This window comes from Lynx canadensis, chromosome C1, assembly GCF_007474595.2.
Source record: "Lynx canadensis isolate LIC74 chromosome C1, mLynCan4.pri.v2, whole genome shotgun sequence".
NCBI classification, from domain to species: Eukaryota; Metazoa; Chordata; class Mammalia; order Carnivora; family Felidae; genus Lynx; species Lynx canadensis.
The window spans coordinates 82605694-82633115 of record NC_044310.1 but is presented as its reverse complement, the minus strand read 5'-3'; the positions used below and the strand labels follow the sequence as shown (position 1 = coordinate 82633115).

Sequence of the window (27422 nt, the reverse complement as noted above, 5' to 3'; positions counted from 1 at the left end):
GACCATGTTTTTATTAAAGGGACAGACTGGAAGGAATAATTGGGTGGTGAAGAAAGAAGGCAGTCAGTATAAATTACCCTAAAATTAGGTAAAGGAAGAAGTTAGAGTGAGAAAAGAGAACCATTCCAAAACTAAAGTTTTTCAAAATAGGAGTTGAGAAGAGAGGAGAAATATGAGAAATACAATATTCTAAGGAGAGTAAGAGATGATATTTGAGGTCCTGAAGGAATGGGAACGTGCACAATAAAGGTTAACTTTTGTGGGGTTTACAGAAGGAAAATGATGAATCTTCACTGTGAGTTCCATTGTGTTTGTGAATGGATTGCATATTGATTCAAATACTTAGAGGCAGAACGGAGATGTGAAGAAAAGCTCATGCCATCCAGAGTTAATATTTTTTAAACATTTAAAAAAATTTTTAATGTTATTTTTGAGAGAGAGAGAGAGACAGAGCATGAGCATGGGAGGGGCAGAGAGTGAGGGAGACACAGAATCTGAAGCAGGCTCTAAGCTCTGAGCTGTCAGCACAGAGCCTGATGTGGGGCTCGAACCCATGAACTGTGAGATTTATGACCTGAGCTGAAGTTGGATGCTCAACCGATTGAGCACCCAGGCGCCCCAGGAATTGATATTTTTAGTGGAAGGCATTCTCTGGTTCTTTCCCTTTCCTTACCCCAGATTATTCTATTGAAAAAGAACTCTGATATCCTGGCCCTGTAATTAGAATTCATTTGCTCTTGGTGAGATTTTGCTTTCAGCTCTGAATCACTGAGATTATTGCCTCAGCTCGCCTTTTTGTTTCATGTGCTTTGGTTCTATTGGCTGATAGGTTATGCAAAATTAAACAACAAGCATATAGATGAATTCATCCATGTTTTCAAAATATCATTTTATTATAAATGTTGAAATTTTTTATCCCCCTATTGTTTTATAGCATATCAAACACTTCAAAGAATACTAATAATCCTTCTTCATTATGATTCCTGTTGTATTGTTTTATTGTTTATGCAGAATTAATTTTATTTATGTACTAAAATATAACATTCTTGACATCTTTTTATAAATACTGAGAAATATACTTGTCATATGCTTGTGGGTTTCTCTTCTACGTATATGACAGCACAGCTACATCAGTTTAATTGACCTTGGCAATCTGCATCTGCTAGTGATGTGTCCCTGAGGGACGGTTTCTGCAATTTTAAGCTGTGGCTTATTGAAGAACTTGTGTGTCACAATACAATTAAGTCTATATAAAAAAATCATTTCATGCATAACATTAAATTGACTAAAAGTTCCTATTTCAAAACCATTTCTTGTTTTAAAGCTACCTCGGAGTGTCTTTGTTTTTTAAATAAGCTCATTCGAACATAGTAGTAATTAAAGCAGAAAATTAACATAAATCTTGAATGTTTGGTATGAATTAAGGATGTTTTCGTTCTTTTTAAAGACTGCATAAAATTCCAGGCACCATATCACTTAACACATTTCTCTCCCATTTGCAGAATAATATAGACTGTGAATAAGCATGTTTTAGGGTTCTTTTTCAAGTTTTTTTCTGTTCAACTATGGAGCTATTGGGACATATGCTGCAGTCTCCATCAAGATGCAATCTCATGGAAATCTGTGGTAAAAGTGCTCATATCATAACAGAAAATCCCTCTCCCCTCACTCCCGTTATTTTATAAACAAGGAAGAAAAAAAATACAGTCCTTCTATTATTCATTTAACACTTCATAGGAAATAGCAAGTAGTTATTTGGTTTGCAAATGTAAATATACATTTTTCATCCACTTATGCTTTCACTCCTTCCAAGCTAGATAAAGGCAGAACAGAAGATGTGCTTCTGAGATTTATTTTTCATTGTATTTCAACTTAAATGTATCAGCAGAGATGTAAGTGAGCTGTGTGTGAGGAGTTCATAGAAGGATAGTTACAATGATGAGGAGGATGAAAGTCTTCCTCGTAAGAAACAGCTAAACAAAAGAACTTCTTTTTGACAAATTATGCATAATATGCACATGGATTTTTTTCACTGAATCCTTGATTTCAGTTCTAAATTGAATACTTTGGAGCTTACAAAATATGGTTAAATAATAGAAATAACTGCTATATCTCAAAAGAGTCATTGAAGTCATAAAAGGTATATTTGGATCCATAAACTGAGTCAAAGTTTCAATAAATTGATGGATTATCCTCCCTCCATTGCTTTCCTCTATTTTATTGTAAATGCTGAAATACACATATACATACATACACAGATATAGATCATCTACTTAAATATAGAGTCCACTGTGCCAACAGGGAAATGATCCTAATCATTTGATGTTCAAGTTGTAATGAATACTCATTCTTGCATTAGCTGCTTAGTGCTATTGATAGAAAACATTTTTTTACCTACTGTAGAATTTTATATTCATATAAATTTGTCCATGCTTTGTTTTTCCAAATATCCTTTGTAGGTATCAACAAGTCAAAAGAGATATTAAAGTGGAAACAAATGATCTCTATTTTGACTGATGTAAGCTTTGCTGTAATATTTAATAACATCACAACCAACTGCTTAACCTCATTTTTTTTCTATTTATTTTTTAAATCAAACTATGGAGATGCTAAACTTGAAGACCTCTAAAAAGATTAGGGGGAAAATTGAGTAGGTAGTTTTAAAAGTGGGCTGAAATAATTTTCAATACAAAAGAAAAATCCTTTCTATTTTGGCACACAGTATCAGAGAGTTGTTTGATTATTAGTGAGGTTAGTTGGATATCACAAATAATAAAACAATTAAAACAGTTAATATTCAGGCCCAAGTCTTCAAGGTATAAATGAATCAAATATTGAGGAAATAGCATGTTTCAAGAGTAAACATGAGTATGTATGAGTGTGTAGGGACATAAAATAATACATACATAATGGAAGACCCATGAATAGAATTGTGCTTTTGAATTCACAAATAAATGATCCTAGGTGGCTTATGGTATTGGTGCTTAATATTTTAAGAAATGCAAGATTTACTTATTAAACTTACAGTAACATCTCCTAACTACTTATTGACTGAGTTAGTGATAGAGCTCTAGTAGTAAAGTAAATCATACTATTTACATTTTTAAGTCATAAGAAATTATAAAATGCATTAATCAAGAACTTCAGTTTAATTCAATGAGCATTTATTCAGCACCTATTGTGTATAACGCACTGTATTTAATGGTAAGTTTAACATTTATGAGGCCTGAAGCTTATATAATTTGAGGATTCTTTTATCTAAAAGAAAAAAATTACAAATTCAAATTTAGGCACAGGGCCTTAAAAAAGGACTATGCAAGTGAGAGAGCCTGAAGCTTAAGCTTCAATAACTTCACATATATGTCTTTGACTCTAATAGCTGCTAAGGGAAATCAAAGATAACTAAGGCATAATCCCTACCTTGCTCAAGCTTAGAGTGAAATCTGTGCTAACCTTCAAGGATACTTCTGTAAAAAAATGAGAAAAATGTATAAAAGGGCTTTGATCTCCTGGTGAAATAATTTTGAATTCCTTCTCATTTAAAAATCTTTATTTCGGGGCGCCTGGGTGGCGCAGTCGGTTAAGCGTCCGACTTCAGCCAGGTCACGATCTCGCGGTCCGCGAGTTCGAGCCCCGCGTCGGGCTCTGGGCTGATGGCTCAGAGCCTGGAGCCTGTTTCCGATTCTGTGTCTCCCTCTCTCTCTGCCTCTCCCCGTTCATGCTTTGTCTCTCTCTGTCCCAAAAATAAATAAACGTTGAAAAAAAAAATCTTTATTTCAGTTCTCTATATAGAGCAAAGTTGTACCAAAGTCTTGGACAAATAAGGTCATTTCTTATACAGGAGAATTATTTTTTACTCTATTTCCCATTACATAAACCCTTCAATGATGGTATGTTCCAGTTACCATTATTACAACAGGTTGAACTGACAAGCCATACTCACCATTGACTTTTTGCAACTCAGATAACTATCAACAGATGGTAGTGATGATCTGTTATGATGTGGGGAACAAATGATAAAGGTGTCTTTTCATGTGACCTTTAAAGACATTAGAAAAATCTTCTCAAAATGCCATTCTGCATTGAAAATAATTACATGAATATTTAATTTTACTCTCGATGAAAGGTGAAATCACATCAGAGATATAAACAGTATTAGGTTTTGAATAAAAACCTGAGCACAATAGCATTAATCCAGCTGCTCGTTCATTTGTTCATTCATTCACTCATCTACTGAATTGCGTGTCTCTTATGCTACAAGTACTGTACTAGGCTTTGTGGTACAGTACCCAATAGCATGGACACATTGCTATTCTCATGGAACCTACAGTCTTGTAGGGAACACACAAAGTAATTCCTCAATAGTTTTCTAAAATTCTAATATTTTCAAGTAGAAAAACTACAAAGGTTTATTTTTGTGTCTTGTTTTTCCATTTTTATTGAGAAGAAATGGTTTTAGATATCAGAATAACATTTTTTTAACATTTGCTTATTTTCCTTTAAACTAACTCATTAATTTGTTAAACAACTAACTTTTGTGTTCCAAAATCTTACAGTCTCTTTAGTTTAAGTTGTTATATTCTCTTTTGAATTAAAGACTAGCTCCACAAGTCTGTCTTGAGATGCTGTACTTAAAATCCATGACAGGAAAACCTGGAAGAGAACATTTAATCCTAAACACTGGCTCAGTTTGCTCCATTATATATGGTGCTATCTACCTTTATGCCCTTCTCTTGTTAAACCCTTTCTATAACTTACATTCTGTGATCTCTTCCAAATATCTGGATTATGTGTCTACTCAAAGATTCCTTTACATTTTTCTTTTTTTTTTATTTGTTTTTAATGTTATTTTTGAGACAGAAAGAGACAGACAATGAGCGGGGGAGTGGCTGAGAGAGAGGGAGACACAGAATCCAAAGCAGGCTCCAGGCTCCGAGCTGTCAGCACAAAGCCAGACATGGGTCTCGAACTCATGGATCGTGAGATCATGACCTGAGCCAAAGTGGGACGCTTCACGGACTGAGGCACGCAGGTGCCCCGCTTTAGATATTTTTCTTAAAGGAACTCAAAGTCTTCCTTTTCCATGACACATGTAGATTTACTGGAGCACAGCAAATAACTTAAAATTCTTTTATAGAGCAGTTTCCACAAGGAACCAATGGTAGTGTTTGCATTTGTTGATTTCTATAAAATAAAAAGAAATTGAGGGGCACCTGGGTGGCTCAGTCGGTTAAGCATCCGACTTCGGCTCAGGTCATGATCTGATAGTTGGTGGGTTCCAGCCCCACTTTGGGCTCTGCACTGACGGAGATTCTGTCTCCATCTCTCTCTCTGCCCCTTCCCTGCTCGTGCTCTGTCTCTCTCTTAAATATAAGTAAATCATTAAAAAAATTTTTTAAAAAGAAATTGATGGCTTATGTAGATATTGTGGGTCCATCAAATTGCTTAGCATTAGGTGCGAATAATTTGGTGAAAATGTAGAAGGCTTTGTTTTGTTTATAAAATTTCTTGTTGTGAAAGGAGACTGGCCATTCACCCAAATTCCCAATATAACTTACATCTGTGACACACAGGAACAAATTTAGAATCTTATGAGTGATATCGTATTTGTGCAAATAATGGTATAGACAAACAAAATTTTAGAAAATTCATTTTATATTCATTTAAAGGGATTTAAATGGATTATATGCACATTCAAACATGTGAAAGGCTGTACTTTCCTTCTTCATGGATCTGTACTTCTTATACATAAATACCAGAGCTGAAGTATTGCCCAAATATGTAGTCTTTAATACCTACCTGTGATGTATACTTTGAATTGGTTAAATCAGTATGCCTTGAAATATTATTAACTCAGATATTTCATTAACTTTCCATTTTTATGGTTCATTAAAACCAGTTGTTTGAGTCCCTAGAACAATAATTAAGTCATAATTTTTTAATTTTCGAATTATTGTTATGTGATGCACAAATCAGTCATTGCCTCTTATCTTTCACTTTTTTTTTTCTTACAGTAAAAGAGGCCTTGAGCCCTCTAAAATTTAACAGATGGAATCTCCCAGAAGTAGATCCAGAAACTATGCAAACCAGTGAACCATGGGTGTTTGCAGGTGGTGATATTGTTGGTGTGGCTAACACTACAGTGGAATCAGTGAATGATGGAAAGCAGGCTTCTTGGTACATTCACAAATATATACAGGTAGGCATTTGCCATCACTTTCAGCCATTTTTTTCCAATGGATACATACTTCCTCATTTATTTTTGCTACTCATTCATGATAGCATTTATATATGACATATAATAACCGTATATGAAATACGTTATATACGTATATTAAGTTGGATAGAATTTTTTAACATGGACTGGATGGCAGAACTGTTTAATTGATTGAGACTTCAGTGTGCATTTCTACAGGGAAATGCCATGAAGTTACTAGTTCTGCTGTTTTCAAAATATTTATTAATGGCTTAAAGACATAGATAATACATTTATCAAATCTGGATGGTACACAAGATGATAGCAGATAAGATTTATATTCCTAATGATCTTACACAGTCCAGAATACCATGTTGTCTGTCCATTTGAATCAGATGAGTTCCTATCCACTTCCCAAATTATGTACCTAATTGTGTACCAATTATGTACCTAATTGAAAAGAAAACAAGTATTTTATAAATTTCAATTGTAATTTTTCACTATTTAGGTTCATGATACAAATGCAGAATGTAAAAATGATAAAATATAAAGTCAAACATACTCTTACAGTAACTAGAGGGTCGTGGGGGAAAAAAGCCATAATTACTAGATCTCAGTTGTCTTACTTTTGACAAAATGCTTTGTTTTCTTCTTGCTCTATAATTTAATTAAACACAGATATAGTGATCTCCTTTATATAAAATGTTTCTGGAAAAATTTGCTCTTGTTAATAAAATTCTTCCTTTTTTCCTATTCAGGAAAGACTCCCTATTCATAACATGCTGTCTGCCTCTCTTCTTTCAGTTTCTTTTGTTTGTTTCTCACATGGTAATAAAATTTACTTTGTCTTTAATGTTTCCTTGAATAGTTTTCTTCCACTTAGCCATGACCATTTAGTCTTTTCTGGTTGTCCCCCTACTTTTTCTGTAATCTGGGCAGGAATTACTTATCTACTAGGTAGAGCCTGGACCCAGTACTTATTATATCATGCTTTTTAGGCTCAATTCACTGACCTATTCCCACCTCAGCCCAGCGTCTCTGAGTAGTGGGGCTTGGGATGTTGTGGTCTGGGCATAATGTGGTATCCCAGAAATACAGGGCTCTAAGAACGAGTGTAACCAGCCTCTGGGTCATGCATAGAGACAAAAGTGTGATTTAGGAAACAATGTGTTGTGGAGATGACAAATGTAAAATTAATAATGCTCTCCAAATCAGTATAAGTCAGAAGGAACTAGGCTAGGAAAAAAAAAAAAAAGGAAAAGGAATGCAATTTAACAGGCAGAAACCTGGAAACCCAAAGCAGAAAAGCTGGTTGTGGCTCCAGCTCCAGTCTCTGGAGCACCTGTACTTTGGAGAGTCCCCATGGCCTCAGACGTACACAGAGGAGCTGTTTGACTGCCTAGGATGGACTCCTAAATTAGCTCCTTTTGCTCTTTCCGTCATAAAACTTATCACCCTGTAGTTCTACTCCCTCATGTTACTTATTGTCACAGTACTCTCAAGGATCCCCATTGCACCTTCTCCTGCATAACTCTCTCATCTGTGTTTCCATCTGTGTTCTTCCATGTTCCAGCTGTCCGCTGGAAATCTTTACTTGTGTGCTGATGTATATTTCAGACTCACTGGACATCTCCACTTGGTTACCTACACTTCTCATTCGCTGCTTTAAACTAAATATGCGCTCCCGAACCTGTTCCACCTCCAGTATTTAACGTTTCTGGTACCCAGCTTCAAATCCTCTGCATCAGTGGTCCTCAGATTTCTTTTTTTTATATGTTTATTTATTTTTGAGAGAGAGAGAGAGAGAGAGAGAGAGAGAGAGAGGGAGAGAGAGAGAATGAGCAGGGGAGGGGTAGAGAGAGAGAGGAAGACAAGGAATTTGAAGCAGGCTCCAGGCTCTGAACTGGTAGCACAGAGCTGGATGCAGGGCTTGAACTCACAGACCATGATATGACCTGAGCGGAAGCCAGTTGCTTCACTGACTGAGCCACCCAGGTACCCCTGTTCAGACTTCTAGCTTACTGATTCCTAGATTACTCAGACTAATACAGTTTTCAAATCAATTTCAAAACCAAAATAGGACTGACAGCTTCTTATTTCACTGTGTAATGGCATTAAAGTAAGCCCTTAAACATGTTATAACATTTACTATATTATATATACAAGAAATATATTAGTAAGGAAGTTTATGAGAGAAGTAGGAAACAACACAGTCTCAGAATAAGAGATACTTCTAAAGAAAATATGGTTGGAAGATTTACACTAGTGTTTACACACACACCTTTTTCTTAATATAAAATAACACTGTTGTGTACATCTTTACTTAGGAACTTTTTATCAAATTTTATTTTCCTCTTCTATCTCTTGTATATCTGGTCAATTCTATCTCCATAATGACTCTTTCATACGATTATTTTAATTTGCCTGTTTTTGGGGCCGAATACAATTTTTGGTTGACCAGACATCTCACTGACCGATCTGTTAACTTCTTGAAGAAATGAAAAGAGAGTCAGGAGATGAGAGAGAAGGCTCTTATACTAGGTTTCAACCTAGTGAATGCATGAATTCAGTTCGCAGAACTAAAAATGATGGGAAGGCAGAGATGCTAAAGAGAATTGAAAGGTAAAATTGAATGAAGGACAGTGCAAAGGGCATGTGTTAATTTTTTTCTAAATATTTAAATCTATTTATAGATTTTAAATTAAAGTACATAGAGAATATTTACTATCTTTGTGATTGTGGTGGTTTTGTACTGCACAATTTTCATTCGAAAGCATTTCTAAAGATGTTTTTCTTTTGACTTTACTTTTATCTTTACTTCTCTGAATAATAAATGTGTACTGAAAAAAATGAGCAGTCATTTTACTTAGCTTCTCCTTACCCATAAAAGAAACAGACTTTGAGATATGATGAAAAAGAAAAGTGCACGTGCTTTAAAAATACATATTGCTAGGAACGATAGTGTTTGAAATAAAATAAAAAATTCGTGACCGGTAAGAGTTTTGGATTTGGCTGAAGGCTTTAGACTTGTCAAACAAAGTGTTGAATTGCATTTTAAAGATGGAGTAGAAATGGAAGGCAGGTAAAATCTCTGTCAAGTAAAATCAACACTTCCACCTTCCTGCCTGTTGGTTGCAAAGTGCTAAGCAGTGATAAGACTAAAAAGGAACATATAGACAAAGTGAGATTTTTATTTCTCCACACTGTCATTAACTTAGTTCTGGCCTCTATCACCTCTTCAAATTGCCTCCACTTCTTCCCTTGTCAAATCCGATGAGCCTATGCTGCCACCAGGGTCATCTTTCTAGAGTATAAGTTTGATTCTAATTTCCTCATTTAAAACCCTTCAGAAGCTCCTTTTTGCAGTCAAGATAAAGCCCAAACTCCTTAACTTATGATGCCAACTTGAATTTTCCCGAGCACACCAAGATTTCTCCTGAATCTGGGCCTTTCCCCTACTCCACTCATGTCATCTGTCTAGATCCTACCTGCCCTTCAGCCTTTGAGTCCTCCTCTGCTTTCAGAAACACGTTCCTCCTTTGTGTTCTGTAGCTCTGTTTCCTGAGGGAAGCCTGCCTACTGATCTGTCTCTGCACAAGCCAGTGACCATGCTTGTGTATTGTTATGCCCTCAAAATAAAGAGCGTATTCATCTATTAAATAGGAGAAATGCATAGAGTGAGATAATTCATTTTAAAGGAATTGAAAGAGGAGTTAAGAAAACTAATGAGTTTGTTATATAAGTTCATTAACACTGTAAATAAATAATGTTTCCTTCAAGTGCAACATTCGTTAAGAAAAATTTTATAATGCCTTAATGTATTCATGAATGAAGGTTTATCACTGCTTGTCTTATGTTTTGTGTTAGTTTGGGAGGAAATGTAACATTAGATAGTATACTTTAAAAATGATTTAATACCCACATTATAGTATTAATTCATGCATGCATTTATTGCGATTGGATATTTTGGATTTATTTGTAATATGCTTTTTCAGACACATGCGGTTATTTAAAGATATCCCTGTTGGGATTTCAGTAATTCCCATAGTTGTCTGAAGAGAGCTCCACTTAAATTTTTTTAGTTAATTTGACCAGTTACCACTTATTGAGTACCAGCTGCTGGACTCAAGGCACTTGGCTTTGGGAGAGTACCAAAGTGAATAAATGAAGAGAGGTAACAAATACAGCAGCTGGAAATTTAGACTCTGAATTACACAGACCTGATTTCAAACCCAGTTCTAACAGTTTTGAACCATGTGACCTCAGGCAAGTTACTTCATCACTTCAGGGCATGGTCTTTTCAGGGAAAAATAAACTATTTATTAATAGTAATGATAATTAGAGTTGTTAAAATGGTATTAGAGAAGAAATATATAATAGGAGATTTTGAATAGAAAAATAGTATAAGATTTTAACAGATGAAGATTTAAAGAAGCTATTTCAGGTAATTATAAAAGCATTTTATCTAGCCATTTATTTATTCATCAATATACATCCAGCTGTCTATCCACATAGTCATTCATGCGTGGAATCATTAATTAATTAATTCATTCATTCATTCAATAAACATTAAAAAAATAGTGCTATCTTCTTTAGATAGTACTCATCAGTAGATTTATAAATGTGAGTTAAAACATGAAGCTTGCCATTAAAAATCTCACAGTCTGGTAGGGAAGACAGTTGTGTAAACATACATCTAATACAATATAATAAATGCACTAATAAAAAATGTAATGGCACAGGATGACATAGAAGAGATAATGATTGATTCTCTCTGGATGTGGGTATAGAATGTGGAGTCAGCAAAGGCTTCGCAAAAATCAAGATACAAATAAAGAAGGAGGATAAGAAAACCTGAGTGATTTGAACTACTGGAACTTAAAGGGGCTGCCAGATAAGACTATAGATCCTACTCACTGCCCAGGGGTACTCACAGAACGGGCATTCGTTGACTGAAATCTGACCAAGCTCCACTCACCTAACAATGGTATTTGTGCTGCTTCTATTCAGAGTAAGGAGTGCCTTCCTTGAATTTTCACAAAGATGTTTTCTGCTTCTTCTTTAAGCCTCGCACCTGTGCAATGGCTTTTAATTTCACCAAAAGGCATTCTGGGTAGTGGAGTCCCTAAACATAGATAATACGTAGGAAAAATGAGAGAAAAGATCTATAATTATACTGGGGTTAGAACATGATAAGAATGCCCAGTTTAGGATTTTAATCATGGGTATGTAATGAGGCAGGAATGTGGCAGGAGTTGTTTGCATAAAAAGTGAGAGTGTCAGATCTTGTATTAATACAGAGAAAAACATTTTCCAATTTGTCAACATTTCTCTCTTTAAAAGTCATTATTTTAATATGAGACTTACTTGTCTTTATTTAATGGTACCAATAAATGATCCAATATGACTTCACCTTTATTGTTTATAATATTATGATGTTAGGAGTCTAGGCTTATTTGTTTTTTTTCTTCTGCTTAAATAAGAATTACTGAATATCTGAAATAATTTTGGTAGTGTACCCAAAGAAAGAGTATGTACCTGCAAGAGTGACTATAGCGACACAAAAAAATTGTGTTTTAAAATTCATTTGCACTTTCACTTGAGTCTTTCCAGTGGATTCGTTTATTTAACCAGTGTGCACATGTGGGGGTCTGTGTGTATGTATCCGTGTGTATGGGCACATGTATGTGGACAGGTGGATAGATAAAAGTTCTGTACTGGGAAAAAAGGAAATTAGCTGCATAAATATGACCTTTCTTCTCTAAAGGTGCTTACAACAATGTGAATTCAAGGATTACCAATGTGAAATAGAAAACAAATATATATACATGAAGGAAAGCTAAATTTAGTGAAACCAATAAGTACTAAAGTAGTCAAAGACAGAGATCAATGTTAGCTAGAGCTATTAGAGAAGACTCACAAAAGAAGTGGTCCTTGGTTTTTATCCTCCTTGGAACGAACTGTTATATTTACTTGTTAGTTGTAATAATTACTACTATTTGTTTAGCCTCTATTACACATTGTACATTTTTTGGTTACCATGACCCAGGTCATGACTCAGGTCATGATCTCGTAATTCATGGGTTTGAGCCCCACATCAAGCTCTACACTGGCAGTGTGGAGCCTGCTTGGGATTCTCTCTCTCCTTCTCTCTCTCTGCCCCTTCCTCTTCCCTGTTCCCATGTGCACATGCTTTCTTTCTCTCTCTGTCTCTCTCTCTCTAAAAAATAAATAACCATTTAAAATGTGTATATATACCTTAACCAGAATAAGTGGCTAGAAAAGTTCTAAGATTATTAATATTCCACATCTCCTGACTTCCAGAGAAATAAAAGAGGGACAGTTAGCTCAATTAATATAATTAAACATGTAAATCTAATTGTTAATTGAGGATAAAGATGCAGCATTTTAATTATATAGGTAAATCCAAAACATTCATTAACAATGAATTGGCTAAATCAAATACATTCCTTTAAAAAACAAACATAGGAATATAAAAAAGGTCTCTTATTCTATGAAACAAAAATCAATAATTAGTTGATAAATTGGAAAAAGTCAAAATGGAATTTGTAAAAAGGATATACACATTGTTAAACATATCATTTTATTTTAAAACATAGATATTTTCTCCTTTTCATTTTTCTTTAAAAAAAAAAGGGTTGAGTTCTTTTGTAGCCAAGGGTTACAGTTCTATCATGTTTCTTGTGTAAACCTATACATAATATACCACCTACAACTTCTAGTTTTGTTTTTTAAAGTGGAGAGCACTACCTTCAAGAAACATACCAAGCAATTTTCTGGATTTCTGTATGGTTGTCTTTTGTCATTTCATTTGTTTAACCCACATCTTATTTGATGCAATGACTTCTTTTTTCATCAACTCCCCTTTATTATATCTTTTGAAAGCATTCAACTTACTTTTCACAGAATCAGCCCCCTTTCTTTTCATATTCCTATAGCTCTTCAATTTATATGATTTTATTTTACATTTATAACCAACACAAATGGGGTGAGGAACATACCACTGACTCAATAAATACACAACTCAGTGGTGGAATAAGAAGTCCATAGGCACACAGGGTACTCTACCCATTACAAAGATTCAACACTCCTTGTCTTCCCTTTGTATGTCTCACATAGGGAATGAAGAGAAGAAATTAATCCAATAATAAGTCTGTTAGATGCAACCAACTTGTTAAGGGAACCTATAAAGTGTCTAAGGTCCTTCTTTACCAAATGTATTTACAAAGTGTCATTATTAATTTACAAAAATGTTACTAATTTACCAAAATACGATTGTTTAGAAGATTGGGAATTTACTTGTTTTTAGTATTAACATATAAACAAATTTTATTACAAAAAGTAGAGGTACATCGAGTGTATCTCGTCATGATACATCCCCTACTAAGAACCAACGTGGAAATAGAATACAGGTTAAATTCTTCTAAATTCTAATCCTAGATAAGAGGCTCGTTTTCCCTGAAGTAGTCCTTGTAGTTCTGAGAAGATGATCTTACCAACATAGGACATTTTGTTAAATAAAATTGTTCCAAATATATGGAAACCATCATCTCAAAACCTACTGGTTTGATTACATCATTAGAGCAATCCTTAGCCATGTTATTAATTTAAATTTACTATCCCTTAGATACAACATTAAAACACCATAATTTATTACTAGTAGTGGAAGGGATCAACTAAATTTACATGTTGCTGCAAGGAAAGCACTTGTAGTGGTAAAAAGATAAATATTGAGTGACAAAAGACAAGCGTTATTAGTGGAAGAATAAATATGGAAAGCATAGAGGAAGGGATAGAAATTCAAATAAAGGAAAGAAATTATATAGAGATTCTTCAGATATAGGTAAATAATGAAAAGGAAAAGAAGACCTGGTTTCTTCCAGGTAGAATTCTTTCTGTGAAATTCAAAGACTATGAGGAACTGCAGAGAATAAGAAAGGAGGCATTGGGACATTAAGCATTAAAAACAAAACAAAACAAAACAAAAAACCTTCTGGTTGCTGTGTTTACAAATGACTTTAGGAGTCACTGAATTGAAGTTGAATGGTTACAGAATATTATTTATTCACTGCCACCATTTGAGGTCAGCTTTCATCAACAACAAAAAGTTAATTTTGGTTTAGTTTCAATGGTTCAACTACATATATGAGTTTGTCTATGTGCATCCTCCCAAATGATAGTCTTTTTTTCTTCCTCAAACTGTATCCTTTATTTAATATGCTGTATTCCTATAATAAGAATCTGTGTTAAGGTGCCTGATACTGTTTTGATTTTATTTATGAATCTATGTTATTCCTTCCAGCTTGTCAATTCCCCTTGAAACTAATTCTTGTGGCCGAATAATCTTAGAAGATAGACACAAATATTCTGGCTTCATACTAGGACTAAAATGTCTTTTGTAACCTATAAAATCACAGAGCACAGGTGTCTTTTAAGTTTTACCTTTCTACAGTGTTTTCCAGCTCTACAGTGAGGCTTATATGATATTTTAATGAAGATTATAATGAAGTTCTGTAACAGTTAATGTGATTCTACTCAGTTGTATATAGTATATGGGTACATTTTAAAATAGATGTTTGTAAAATTCTTCAAAACTATCATAAATTCCTTGCGTTGATGACCTACTTTTCTACTGCTCGAGGTTTTTGTGTATTTTCTTTTGGTTTGATTGAGGTGTAAAAGAATCAGTAGTTGTTGAGGGAACTAGGTGTCTCAGGGGATTAGTAATGAGATACAGAGCCTTTAACCTCTTGGTCACTAGTTCAAATTTGCCTCAGGTCAAGAGTGACAGAAAGTCATTACCATCTGATGGCAGTTCAATAGGCTATGTGAAATGAATTTGTGATTTCAGTACCTAACGGAGAGAGATCCATGCCAAAATCCCACCATAGAGCGAGTAAGTACAAACTGGTAGTTGTGATTTTAGTTTGAAGAGAAAGGAGGAGTCCAGTCATTGCTAACTATTCCATTTCTTTCTTTGAGCTGTGACTTCTTTTGGTGGATTTGTTGATGGAATGAATGGCATGGGAAAACTAGGCTTGCCCTAGTGTTGGTTTGTGATTTGAGGCCATGAGATGCACATCCATAGGAATCCCTATCTGTCATTGTTGCTAATGAGGTACAATTCAGCATTACTAAATTGACTTTTAAAAAGTGATTTCAGTCCCAGATGGTGATTCATTCAAGACTGAAAGTTACATCATTCATGTCTCCTATTTCTTCAATGCCCTTCTGCATATATTTTTTAAATGTTTCATTTTTTTTAATCATATTATTAATTTTATCTACCTTTGGACATATGACTGAACATTTAGAGAGGCCTATTCATTCTTGTCAATCTTTCACATGAAAAATAGTTAACAAACAAGAATAGAAAATTGTAAGGACACTTTGAAGATGGGGAATTAAAAATTGAGCGCAGTACGAAAGGATCATTGCTATAAAGCTAATTGAATTATGTGTATTCTTATCAATAAATGAAATCTTTCACCTTCTGCCCACTTTTAGGGTTGGAGATTATGTGAGGGATTGTGTCTGTCTAATCTCTTCAGTGAACAGTCAGGTTATTAAAACTTTTTGATTTGGGGATCTCTTTTAAAGGAATTACCTTTCTAAAGAGGACAAAGGGCAAATGTTTATACTTGAAAGATTTATAAGATCACAGTATTTTCTTCATAATGGAATATTTACATTTTTATTTTATATTGGACTCACTGACTTTCAAAAGAACCTGCACTGTTGGATTGTAAGGATTTTAAGCTATCTCTGATAATTTGTATGATGTGAAAATAAAATCTAAAGGATGATAGCTACTGTGGCTCATATTAAAGATTACTGTTCTCTACAAAGGTGAGCAGTTGCTAAAATATGACAGTCTGGGATTTTAGAAAACAAACTTAGAATAACTTTTCTATGCCAAGTCTCTTGCTTAGAAGAACTTCAGTGCCAACTTTGAAGACACTTGTTATCATTATCATTGCTTAAAATATCATTTTAATTTCACATCTTCAAAGGCATTCTTTTGCCCCTGAAATATACCAGTGGTTTCTACAATATCTGAAGAACTATGATTTGAGAATTAGAAATTTAAATTGCACAGGCTTAATATTAGAGTATTTCCGTTACCCTTTGCAGGTTTTGAGGCAGCTTATTCGACCTTACAGTCTCACCAGGAAGCTAATGGGAAAGCCTTGCAGCAATCTTCACAGGAAAGTTCCAATGTCAAGTGTCATCTTTCCAGCTGTAGATGAATGGGTAGCCAAGAGGCATTTATTTGGGTGTGCAGCCCCTGTGAATCTGGGTGAGGCAAGAGAAAAGGCTATAATTTGGTGGTTAGTTTACCAGTATTGGTATAGTTGCAGATCTCCTTGCCAGGCAAAGGACTTCATTTTGTGGTTTAATGATTGACAGCCAACTGCAGTGTTCCTGCACTTAGAGAATAAAAAAATGCCTTAAAAAAAAAAAAAAAGAGGCATCATCAATATGTCATACTAATTTTTGAATTCTTCACTGCTTCAGATAAAAACAATGTTATCGACGGAGCTGGCTTCTTCCCTAAACCCTTCTCCAACTGAGAGGACGTAAGGCTTTTCAAATGACAACTGTATTAAAATCTTGAGACCTATTGAAAAAGTGTCCTTCAGTTTAAGATATATTGCAAACTCTTTAATTCCTGTGTTAAAAGGAAGATTGATATGAATCATTGGTCACTGTCAGGTTGAAAAACAATGAATATCAATAAAAAGGCAGTTTTAAATCATAATGGATTCAATTTGAGATAGTGATAGACTCCAAAAAATAATATTGAAATATGTCATGGCTAAATGCTGTTTCCATGCTAAGCTTTTCCACTTGGTCAGGATCACTCTATTGAAATGACTTCAGCCCAATTTCTTGTTGGGAAACTATGCCTTTAGACAGAACTAGAATCGAAGTGCATGTGTTTCTCATTTTTATCCCTTCCAGTGAGAAATAGTAAAGTTAAATTTGCTTATAGTCATTGAAAAATGAAGTTATTTTGTTTATAAGTAAGCATACATTAAGCCCTATAGATGGTCTATAGGGTTTGCCTTTTTGATGGTCGAGTCATGTTCATTTTTGCTATAGTCCCTAGCTAATATTTTAAATAATTATTAAGAATCGGAAGCTTGACACTTATTTCTGTTAAAATTTCTATTTGTAATAATGCATAGCTTTTTGTGTATGAAGGGGAATTTACTTTTTTATAACATCTATATATTATAAAAGGAAATCAAGGGAAAAAAATGAGGAATGAGCCTTTATCTAATGGAGCTATGAAAACAAAATTATCTAGTTGGTGATAGGGAAAGAAAATACCATGACTAATAAGTAATTTTAATGCCTTTTATTGACTTTATATAGGGTTCCAAACCTTTATTAAATGGCAACGTTTGACCTGAAAAGTAATTTAAAATGAAATTGTCTCCATAAGGCAGAATATATCCTTACCAATACAGCAGTAGATTGCTAGTTCATGCAGGATACTCAAGATTAGAATGGTTAGAAAAAATCTGAAAAATCTGATCTATGCCATACCTGAACCTGACCTCAGTATGTGCTGAAGGAGTATGAAAAAAAATTAGCCACTGCAAAGTCATTGGGTCCAAATGGGCTATAGGTGTTAAGAACACAAGGCCAAATCTCCAAAACCTTGTTGCCTGGGGCTGTGTAGCACTGAGGGGTGGGGCGGGGGAGGGAATATCCACATAGAACAAAGCACTGAAACCTTTAGCTTGCTGGGGAAAATTCAAATGCAAAACTTAATCAGAACTGTGTTTCCTCTGTGTTCAGTGTTTTAGGAAAGTCCATATACAAGTTGTAAAGATCAGATTGAAAAATATCTAGATACAAATGGTATAATGAAAGCCTAAAAGTCAAGAGAGCTGGGTTAAAATCCTAACTTAGTTGCTCATTAATTCTGCCTTTGGATCTTTGGGAATGTTACCTTGCCTTTTGATTATCTCACTTATAAATTCTGAGCACAGAGGTGAATTCTCAGCTCTAGTACTTAAGCTTTAAAAAAATTTTTTTTTAGTATTTATTTATTTTTGATAGAGAGAGACAGAGCGTGAGCAGGGGAGGGGCAGCAGAGGAGAGAGACAGAGAGAGAGAGAGAGAGAGACAGAGAGAGAGAGAATCCAAAAAAGGATCGAGGCTCGAGCTGTCAGCCTAGATCCTGATGCAGAGCTCGAACTCGGGGAATGGTGAGACCATGACCTAGGCCGAAGTCATACGCTTAACCAACTGAGCCCACCAGGTGCCCCAAGGACTTAAGCTGTTAAATCTCACATGCATTATCCTTGAGCCTCACTATCTTTATCCATAAAAAAAAAGATGAGATTATAGTTTTTTATGGTTCTGAAACCCAAGCTATATATGTTTAAAAATAAAGAATCTAATTTATGGAATACCCATTATATGCTGATTATTTTTTAGAGGCTTAACATTCACGTTATACTCAAAATTACACCTACCAGAGTAACTACTTTCCTCCCCCACCCCATTTTAAAAATTAGAAAACATATGCTGAATTTTGTTGAGATGGATATGGCCCTGGAAATATTTGATTCAGCCATTTAATATATGGGTCAGAAAACTGAGGAGCAGATTTTAACAGAGTCAACTCAAGTCATAGGAAAATTCACTCAGGAGGAAAAGAACAATAATAGAACTGTATGAAAGGGATTTAAATAAATATGTTAAAGATCCCCAAAGAGATAAAGACAGCAACAACATCCATAGAAAAGAACAGAAGAAATGTAATGCCTTTCTTTTTTTTTAATTTTTTAACATTTATTTATTTTTGAGAGAGAGAGAGAGACAGAGCATGAGCAGGGGAGGGGCAGAGAGAGAGAAGGGAGACACAGAATCTGAAGCAGGCTGTAGGCTCTGAGCAAGCTGTCAGCACAGAGCCCAATGCAGGGCTCGAACCCACAAACTCTGAGATCATGACCTGAGCCGAAGTCGGATGCTCAACTGACCTGAGCCACCCAGGTGCCCCTGTAATGCCTTTCTTAAGGTGTGATGGTAATGGCATTCAGGGGCTAGAGCCCAAGTTTTTCCAATTCTCAGCCCTAGTGTTCTTTTCAGTGTTCATCCTGCCCCATCTTCATGGTGTCCTTTGGGTTGAGCTTCAGGTGAGAATATGGAAGGCAGAACACATATGTAAGCCCCTGCCAATCATCAGAGAACTCTGTGCCGGAGTAGGGATGAGAAAAATGGCACTGAGCTTTTATAATCCATGCAACTAATCTCAGAATGATCTTATTTCATTTTGGATCACTTCTCTTGCATTGCATAGTCACCATATGCCAGACAATATCTCATGGGAGCATAGCCTTCAAAGTGAGTGTTTGTCAGTTTTTGTTCTCTGTGGTATCCTCAGTGCCTAGAACAATGCCTACCTCATAGTAGATGGTTGCCAATAAAATGCCTACCATATGGTAGGCACTTGATAACTATGATTAAAAATTGAATATGCCGAGGAATTGCTTTAGAATATGGGGCACATGAGGTTTAGGAAGCACATTTCACAAATTCATGTGGCTCATTGATGATAAATAACTACTTAGTCTGACAAAACAGGTGGTGGGGTACAGTGATCCTGGAAACAGAAGGATGAAAATGAGCATTACCAGTGCATTATAATTTTTCTCGTGGTGATCCTCACAGCCATCCTTTATAATAGGTGTTTTTAAAGAGGAGACATATGAGTTTTAAAGTGGCCTTACTAACCTGATTTGGGCACAGAAGTGACCCCTGAACGACTATTAGTTTTTCCCTGCATCCTATCCCCACCTTAGCCTGTTTTAGAGACTTCTCCCAGAAATACAGGGTTAATAGGTTAACACAAAAGCAGGTATTGCCTGGTAGGTTGTTGACTTACAATTTTGAGCTTTTTATTCCAAGTCTTAATATTTAACATTGCTGCTGTCACCTTTCTTAAATGTCAGCCTCTTTTATTTACCTTCATCACTCTCACCTTGATCATGCTGACTTCTTTGTGCTACATGGATTTGCTGTCAGGCACCACCCTGTGCTGGTCACCAGGCTTTTCTTACACTAGACATTGACATCTTGTCAGCAGCGTCACCACCTTTGCCCTGGGCCTGTGAATATGGCAATTGTTACCCTACTGATTGACACTTTTGAAAATTTGTCAACATGTTATGTATTATTTGGGGGGGACCTTTGGCTAACTTACAAACCACTTCTTAAAGTTAATTCACTGGTTTATCCTTTTAACAAACCCTTTGGGTTGTATGACATAGAGCTTCTGTGTAAAAGTCTGTGTGCTATTTTCTTAATGAATGATATTATAATTAGTAGAAGGTGAAAGAAACCAATTTTATTACAGTAGCTCAGGTGATAAATTGAACCATTCATTTTAAAGTCAGAGAGTGTACCAAAACTGTTGGTATATGCATGTCTCTGCTCACCTCCTCATATTGCTCAGATATTATTTATTAAAGAAGCCTCCATGGGCACCAAATGGAAACCTTCCCTTGCCCCTAGCCACACTACTCCCTAACTCACACATACTCTGCATTCTGTTTCTGAGGAGAAGCCACTTGAAAACACACTATTTTGCGTTCCTGAACCCAACTGCAATGTTTGTGTATGAGGGGGTAGGGGTTCCCCATACCACAAAGCAATGCTTGGACACCAGTTGGGTATTCTACAGTTTAACTCAATTCCATCACTGTCTACACTGAGATAGCATCAGATCCCACAAGTAGCACAGTTCTTCTGTAAAACTGTCCCACCTTCTGCCCTCCTCTGCCACTTCAGACCCCATTCGCAAACCCAGGTTACCACTTGTGTTTTTCACCAACCAGCTATATACAGATAGGGGTTCCTATGACCCCTTCCAACTCAGGATGCCAATTGTAAGTCCAGTTTACTACTTGTACTTCTGACCAACTGTTTATAGATCAGCGGTTCCTATGACCGCCTCCTTGGGTTCAATTAATTTGCTAGATTGGCTCACAGAACTCAGAGAAACATTTTACTTACTAGATCACTGGTTTATCAAAAAGGATATTACTCAGGAGCAGCCAGTGGAAGAGATGTCACAAAGCAAGGTATCGCAGAACTTCCAGTTCCCCAAATCTCCACTTCATATGCCAACCTAGAAGCTCTCTGAACCCTGTCCTTTTGGGCTTTTATGGAAGGTTTACTACATAGTCAGGATTGATTAAATCTTGATTCAACCTCCAACCCCTCTCACCTCCCTGCAGGTCAGGGGGTCAAGGGGATGGGACAGAAAGTTCCAACCCTCTAACCATGTGGTTGATTCTCCTGGCAACCAGCCCCCATCCTTAGATGCTTTCCTCCATTAATTAACATAAAAAGACCTTCATTGTTCTCATCACTTCAGAAATTCCAATGGTTTTAGGAACTAGAAGCGGGATTAATACCAAATATACATTTCTTTTTTTTTAAGTTTTATTTGTTTATTTTGAGAGAGAGAGAGAGAGAGAGTCCTAAGCAGGTTCCCTGCTGTCAGTCCAGAGCTCAACGTGGGGCTCAATATCATGACTGTGAGATGATGAACCTGAGCTGAAAATCAAGAGTCAGACACTTAACTGACTGAGCTACCCACGTGCCCCCCATATATATTTCTTATTATAAATCACAACATCACCATGCACACAGGCATGCACACACACACACACCCTCTCATCTATGTTTTTGATCCCTCTCCCTCCATAACTCTGTAATGTAAAACCCATGAGACCAGAAAAAGTTCCTTTTTTACTCCTGTGTTTTACCACCTGGTCACAACGCCTACCATATAGTAAGTACTGCATAAATATCATTAAAGATTAAAAATGGCTATGAAATATTTTAGATCATGGGGCACATGAGATTTAGGAAGCACATTTTACAAGGTCACTTGACTCATTGGTGATTCTATTTTAGATTGCTATATTATTCAGCTTGGGCTGCCATAACAAAATACCATAAACTAGGTGGCTTAAACACTAGAAATTTATTTCTTTTAGTTCCAGAGGCTGAAAGTCTGAGATCAGGGTGCCAACATGGTGGGGTTCTCATGAGGGTTCTCTTCTTAGCTGTAGGTGGTTCCCGTCTCACTGTGTCTTCACATGTGTCTCTTCTTATAAAGGCATTAATCCCATCGTGAGGACCTCACCTCCATGACCTCATCTAAACTTAAGTTGCTCCCCAAAGTCCAACCTCAAAATGATATCACTTTGGGGTTATGGCTTCAATATATGAATTCTGAGGGAATACAAATAGGTCCATAGCAGTTGCTAAAAGAGCTGGTACCTGGCAGTAGGAGTAAAGTTTAAATGGAAACGAAAGAATACAAAAGAGCATGCTAGGAAGAGAGGATAGCAATTGTAGACACCCAGCGAAAGATAGAGTTTAGTGGAAGTCCTATGTGACTGATAGGTGTATTAACATAGAGGGTGGCATAAGGTAAATTTGGAGAGGGGGACAGGACCAGCTTATGAATGATCTAAGCTATAATAGTCTCAATATTAATGAAATGCAATGTTGAATGAATGAAAAGTTTTAAATAATCAAATTTGTGTTTTTAAAAGGCCCTGGTACAAAGTAGAGAGTAGATTCTAGTAGGAGGCAAGGAAAATGTAAAGAGCAGTAAGAAATAGTCCCAGTAAGAGATAATGATGGCAATGACTATAGATAGAAGTACATGGATTCATATATTTTGAAGATAGAGTCATTAGGTTTGATGGTAGAAGAGAAATGGGTAATGGAAGAGAAGAATCAAGAATGATTTATATATTTGGGCTTAAGCTGAATGAATGGTCATGTCATAAAGTAAATGGGGAGAACTGGGGGAGGAATAGTTTTTTTGCTGAAGAGGAAGGAATTTTTGCATGATGCTACTTTAAGTTGCTTAAGATCTGGTAATTGGGGATGGAAGTAATGTTTAGATGAAGAAAAAGAACACATTGTTTTGACTTAATGTTTAATTTGTGGCCTTTCTCTACACTCAGGTTACAAATATTTTATTAAGAGCGATGTGAATATAATCCTTTAAAGAAGTGAATAAAATGGGATCATTATTTTTTAGAAACTTTTCCATAGCCTCATATCTTTTCTAAAATTTTCATTACAAATAGTAATTTCTCAAAATGGAGAATTGAAATCTGATTTTATGTTATAATTGTAGTCACTCTACCTAGGCCTTTCCACCATGGAAGCAGCTAATCCAAATGAATTTCTGCTTTGCAAGTTTTTCCTCTCACTAGATATTTCTTCAAAGGGCAAAGTAACTGACCTGGAGTTAATTAATGCATAAATCCTGCCTATGAATTAATCTAGTCGTAAGTAGCTATACAATGTTATTTATTCTTTGCCCTAAAATAATCTCAGAATGGATGCTTCTAGAGCAGCTGTACCCCAAGATAGGGACCATTGTAGTTACATCACAATGAAATATAAATAAAATGAGTAAGTGTAAGCTGTTTGATGATTTTAAATTGGATGGAACATAGTTAGTAGTTATTTTCCCTTCTTCAATCAAATATAACACTACCAATAGTCTTGCTTTTAACAGTGCTTTTTTTTTTTTTTTTAATTTTCATTCTAGTAAAACAAATTAGGGAAAAATGCAATTGGGATACATAATTATGATGTGATTTGCTTTTTCTCCACAACATAACCATTATACATGCAAATTTCTCTGTGTATAATTCCATGACCCAGCCAGGTATATTTGGAGAATACCAGTGATAAAAAATAATAATGCAATAAGGAAATAATAGGCCATTATAATTTAAGATTATATTTATTTTTATTTTCATTCCAAAATGAAAGTTATTATGATTGATTATTTTATTAATATCTGAATGGAATATACTTTTTAAAATTTTTGAGAATAGATTTTCAATTTGTGTGTACATGTGTTGTGTTTGTATGTTCAATCAAAGCATCATGAAAATACTCAGATCATTTTCCAACTTTGAGGGCATTAATGCTTTAGAAAAGTAATGTTTATGGAAACAGGAACAGCTCTACATAATGTAGAAAGTGTAACCTTTGAATTCAGGTCTTGCTCTATTATTAGCTTCTTATCTTTGGAGACATTGTTGTTTACTTTGAGCTTCATTTTCCTCATTGAATAGTCGTGATCATAAGGAGAGAATAGTACAAAACACTTATCACTGGGTCTGGCATAAGTATTATTTGCAAGTAGACAAGTATTTTTATGGATTGTGAGAGTAAACAAATGTCCTGTTTTTATAGTAGGCCTCAACATTTGGGTGGCGTAATGATGGTTGTCGGAATTGATACCTTATAAGCAGATAAAGGTCCCCATATGGGCACTTCTTAGAGTATCTGCTCACCTTATAATAATACTTTATTCTCTTGAACAGGCCCCTGGTAGCCATTTATTTTAATAAGGTAGACATGTAACACATTTTGTGGCCAAACTTGAATGTCTCATTTGAGAATTAGGAATTAGGGGGACATGGCTAAAGAAGTGATTCTCAGCCTTGGATGCATAATTCAATTCCTTGGAGAGTATTAAAAAACTACTAGTGCTCGAGTCTTCTTCTGAATGATTCTGATGTAATTAGTATGGAGCCTATCTGGCCAGGACATCAGAATTTTTAGAACCTTTCAAATGTTTTTAATATGTAAAGTTAAAAATTACTGGGCTAGACCTATAGAATAGCAACCATTCTGCATAAAGAATCAGAGGAAGCCAATTGGCAGAAACAGAAGAATAAACTAGATGCACAAGAAGAGGAGTAAAGGAAAGACAGATAATCTGGCTTTCCCTGAGGAGAGCCATTCCTTGAGGTTTAGCTGTGTTCATGAGTTTCACAAGATGCTTCTGTACCCTCGCTCTTAAACAGCCATCTGAGGCTAGTTTCTACTACTTGCAACCAAACAAATCCATTCTAAGGCAGAAGTTAAAAATCATGTGGGACAGAAAAATGTTTCATTTTAAGTTGGCTCCTAGCAAAATTGTGAAATCAGTGAATGTTTATGTCACTGTATGTGTCTGACATAGAATGCATACATTTACATAGTAACTTAATTGCCCAGAGTAGTTATTTACCATTGCACTAAATAACTCTTTTTAGTGCCTTTGCTAAATTCAACAGTCTTCCAGTGGTAAAAGTTGAATTTTATTCAGATTAGAATCATAGAATAATGGGATATGTATCTGGAATGCATTTCATGATTATTTCACCTAAATTGATTATCATTTTACTGGGAACTGATGTAAAAATGAGACTAAATACCCAAGGTCACTAGTCTGATGTATTCAACAAATATTTCGAGCATCTTTCTGCCAAGTCTTATGCTAGGTGCTTAAATTAAATTAGGTTGGAGGCACATACATATAAGCAAACAAGTACAGAATATGATAAGGGAACAACTTTGCTTGCGGACAGCCGGGCAAGTTTCCTAGTGAAGATGACAACAGGACTAACTTTTTTTTTTTTTTTTTAACATTTATTTGTTTTTGAGACAGAGAGAGACAGAGCATGAACGGGGGAGGGTCAGAGAGAGAGGGAGACACAGAATCCGAAACAGGCTCCAGGCTCTGAGCGGTCAGCACAGAGCCCGATGCGGGGCTTGAACTCACGGACCGTGAGATCATGACCTGAGCTGAAGTCGGACGCTTAACCGACTGAGTGACCCAGGTGCCCCAGGACTAACTTTTGAAAGATTGCTTGGAATTTTCAAAGCAGAAAAGCCAGACAGGAAAGGACATTTAAGTGAAAAAAAGTCAAAATGCATAGGTACATTAATGATATTGTTTTCTTTGAGAAATGATAAGTTATTTAATAAATGGAAGCATAAAATGTTGTGAGGGCATGGTACTAGATGAGATTAGAAAGAGTGAAAGATGAGATTAGAAAGTGTGGGGAGCAGGGAGGAGCCCAGGTCGCAACTAGGGTTATATAATGCTAAAGAGCTGAGGCTGGATTCTGCAGGTAGTGAAGAGCCTTGAAGGATTTTGTAGGTGGAAGTGAAGTGAGAAAATTTAAGTGTGACCCATATAAATTTGGGACCTCTCATGGTTTATGCATTTCATGGAGATAATATTTTTAATGGAGTTATAAGTGATTAAAATCTTTGCTAAGTCTCCCTTAAAAAAATTCTGAGAAGGACAAAGAAAACTTTGTAAAATGCCATCTTTAGACGTCCCTCTCATTTGCAGTGTCTTTTAGTGTCTAACAATGGCTTCTATAAAAGAAATGTTACTTTTTACCTTTACACTCTAAAAATATGCCGGACATCTCAATTTTTCCTTAGTCTCTGTTTTTACCTCCCTCTTCTGTCCTCTTCTCAGTTCATTATCACTTCAGTCTCTTGATTCTATAGGGTTTTTGTTTTTGTTTTTCTTTGTTTTTGGTGTTTCTATTAATTATATTTTGAACTACCAAAGAGATCGTGGTAATATCCATAAGACAGTTTCTTGTTTTAGAAAGGGAAAGGAAGAGGAAATCACATAAATTTATGTTGTTGTACTTAACCCTTTTAACTATGTTAGCAAAGTTCTCAATTTCAGAACATAAAAGGTAAATGAGGGGCATCTGGGTGGCTCAGTTGGTTGGGCGACCGACTTCAGCCCAGGTCACAATCTCACAGTTCGTGAGTTCAAGCCCCGTGTCGGGCTCTGTGCTGACAGCTCAGAGCCTGGAGCCTGCTTCGGATTCTGTGTCTCCCCCTCTCTCTGCCCCTCCCAATGTCTCTCTCTGTCTCTCAATAATGAATAAGTGTTAAAAAAAAATGGTAAATGAGATATCCAACAAAGGATGACAAGAATATCAAAAAGCATAAAAATAATTATGAAGATCTAAATGCTTAGCCTGGGGGAAAAGGCAATTTGGAAAGAATATGATAGTTCTTTAAAACATACCTGAGGATTGCCATGTGAAAAAGTGATTTTACTTATCTTTGTCTCTAAGAGGGCAGAGTTGCCTTTAAGAGTAAGTATTATATATATGATACATAATACATACATATATATTACATATATTTCTAATTATAATGGAGATATTAATTTGAATAAGATATGCTCACTTCCCTCAAGGAGCTTATGTTCTATTTGAAGAGAAAATCAACATGTACAGCACAGTGTGATGACTACTGAGGTAGGAACATATTTTAAATTGCAAAATAGCAGAGATGACATTTAGATATATGAGACTAGGGTATGAAA

General features: G+C 35.6%; 1 protein-coding gene across 1 annotated transcript in view; it reads left to right on the top strand.

The window, feature by feature from the left end:
* The window catches only part of DPYD (dihydropyrimidine dehydrogenase), an 863978-nt gene that overhangs the window by 429367 nt on the left and 407189 nt on the right, over positions 1–27422 (top strand). The window contains 1 exon segment of the mRNA XM_030327163.1: positions 6015–6199. Within this exon segment, the coding sequence (XP_030183023.1) occupies positions 6015–6199 (185 nt within the window).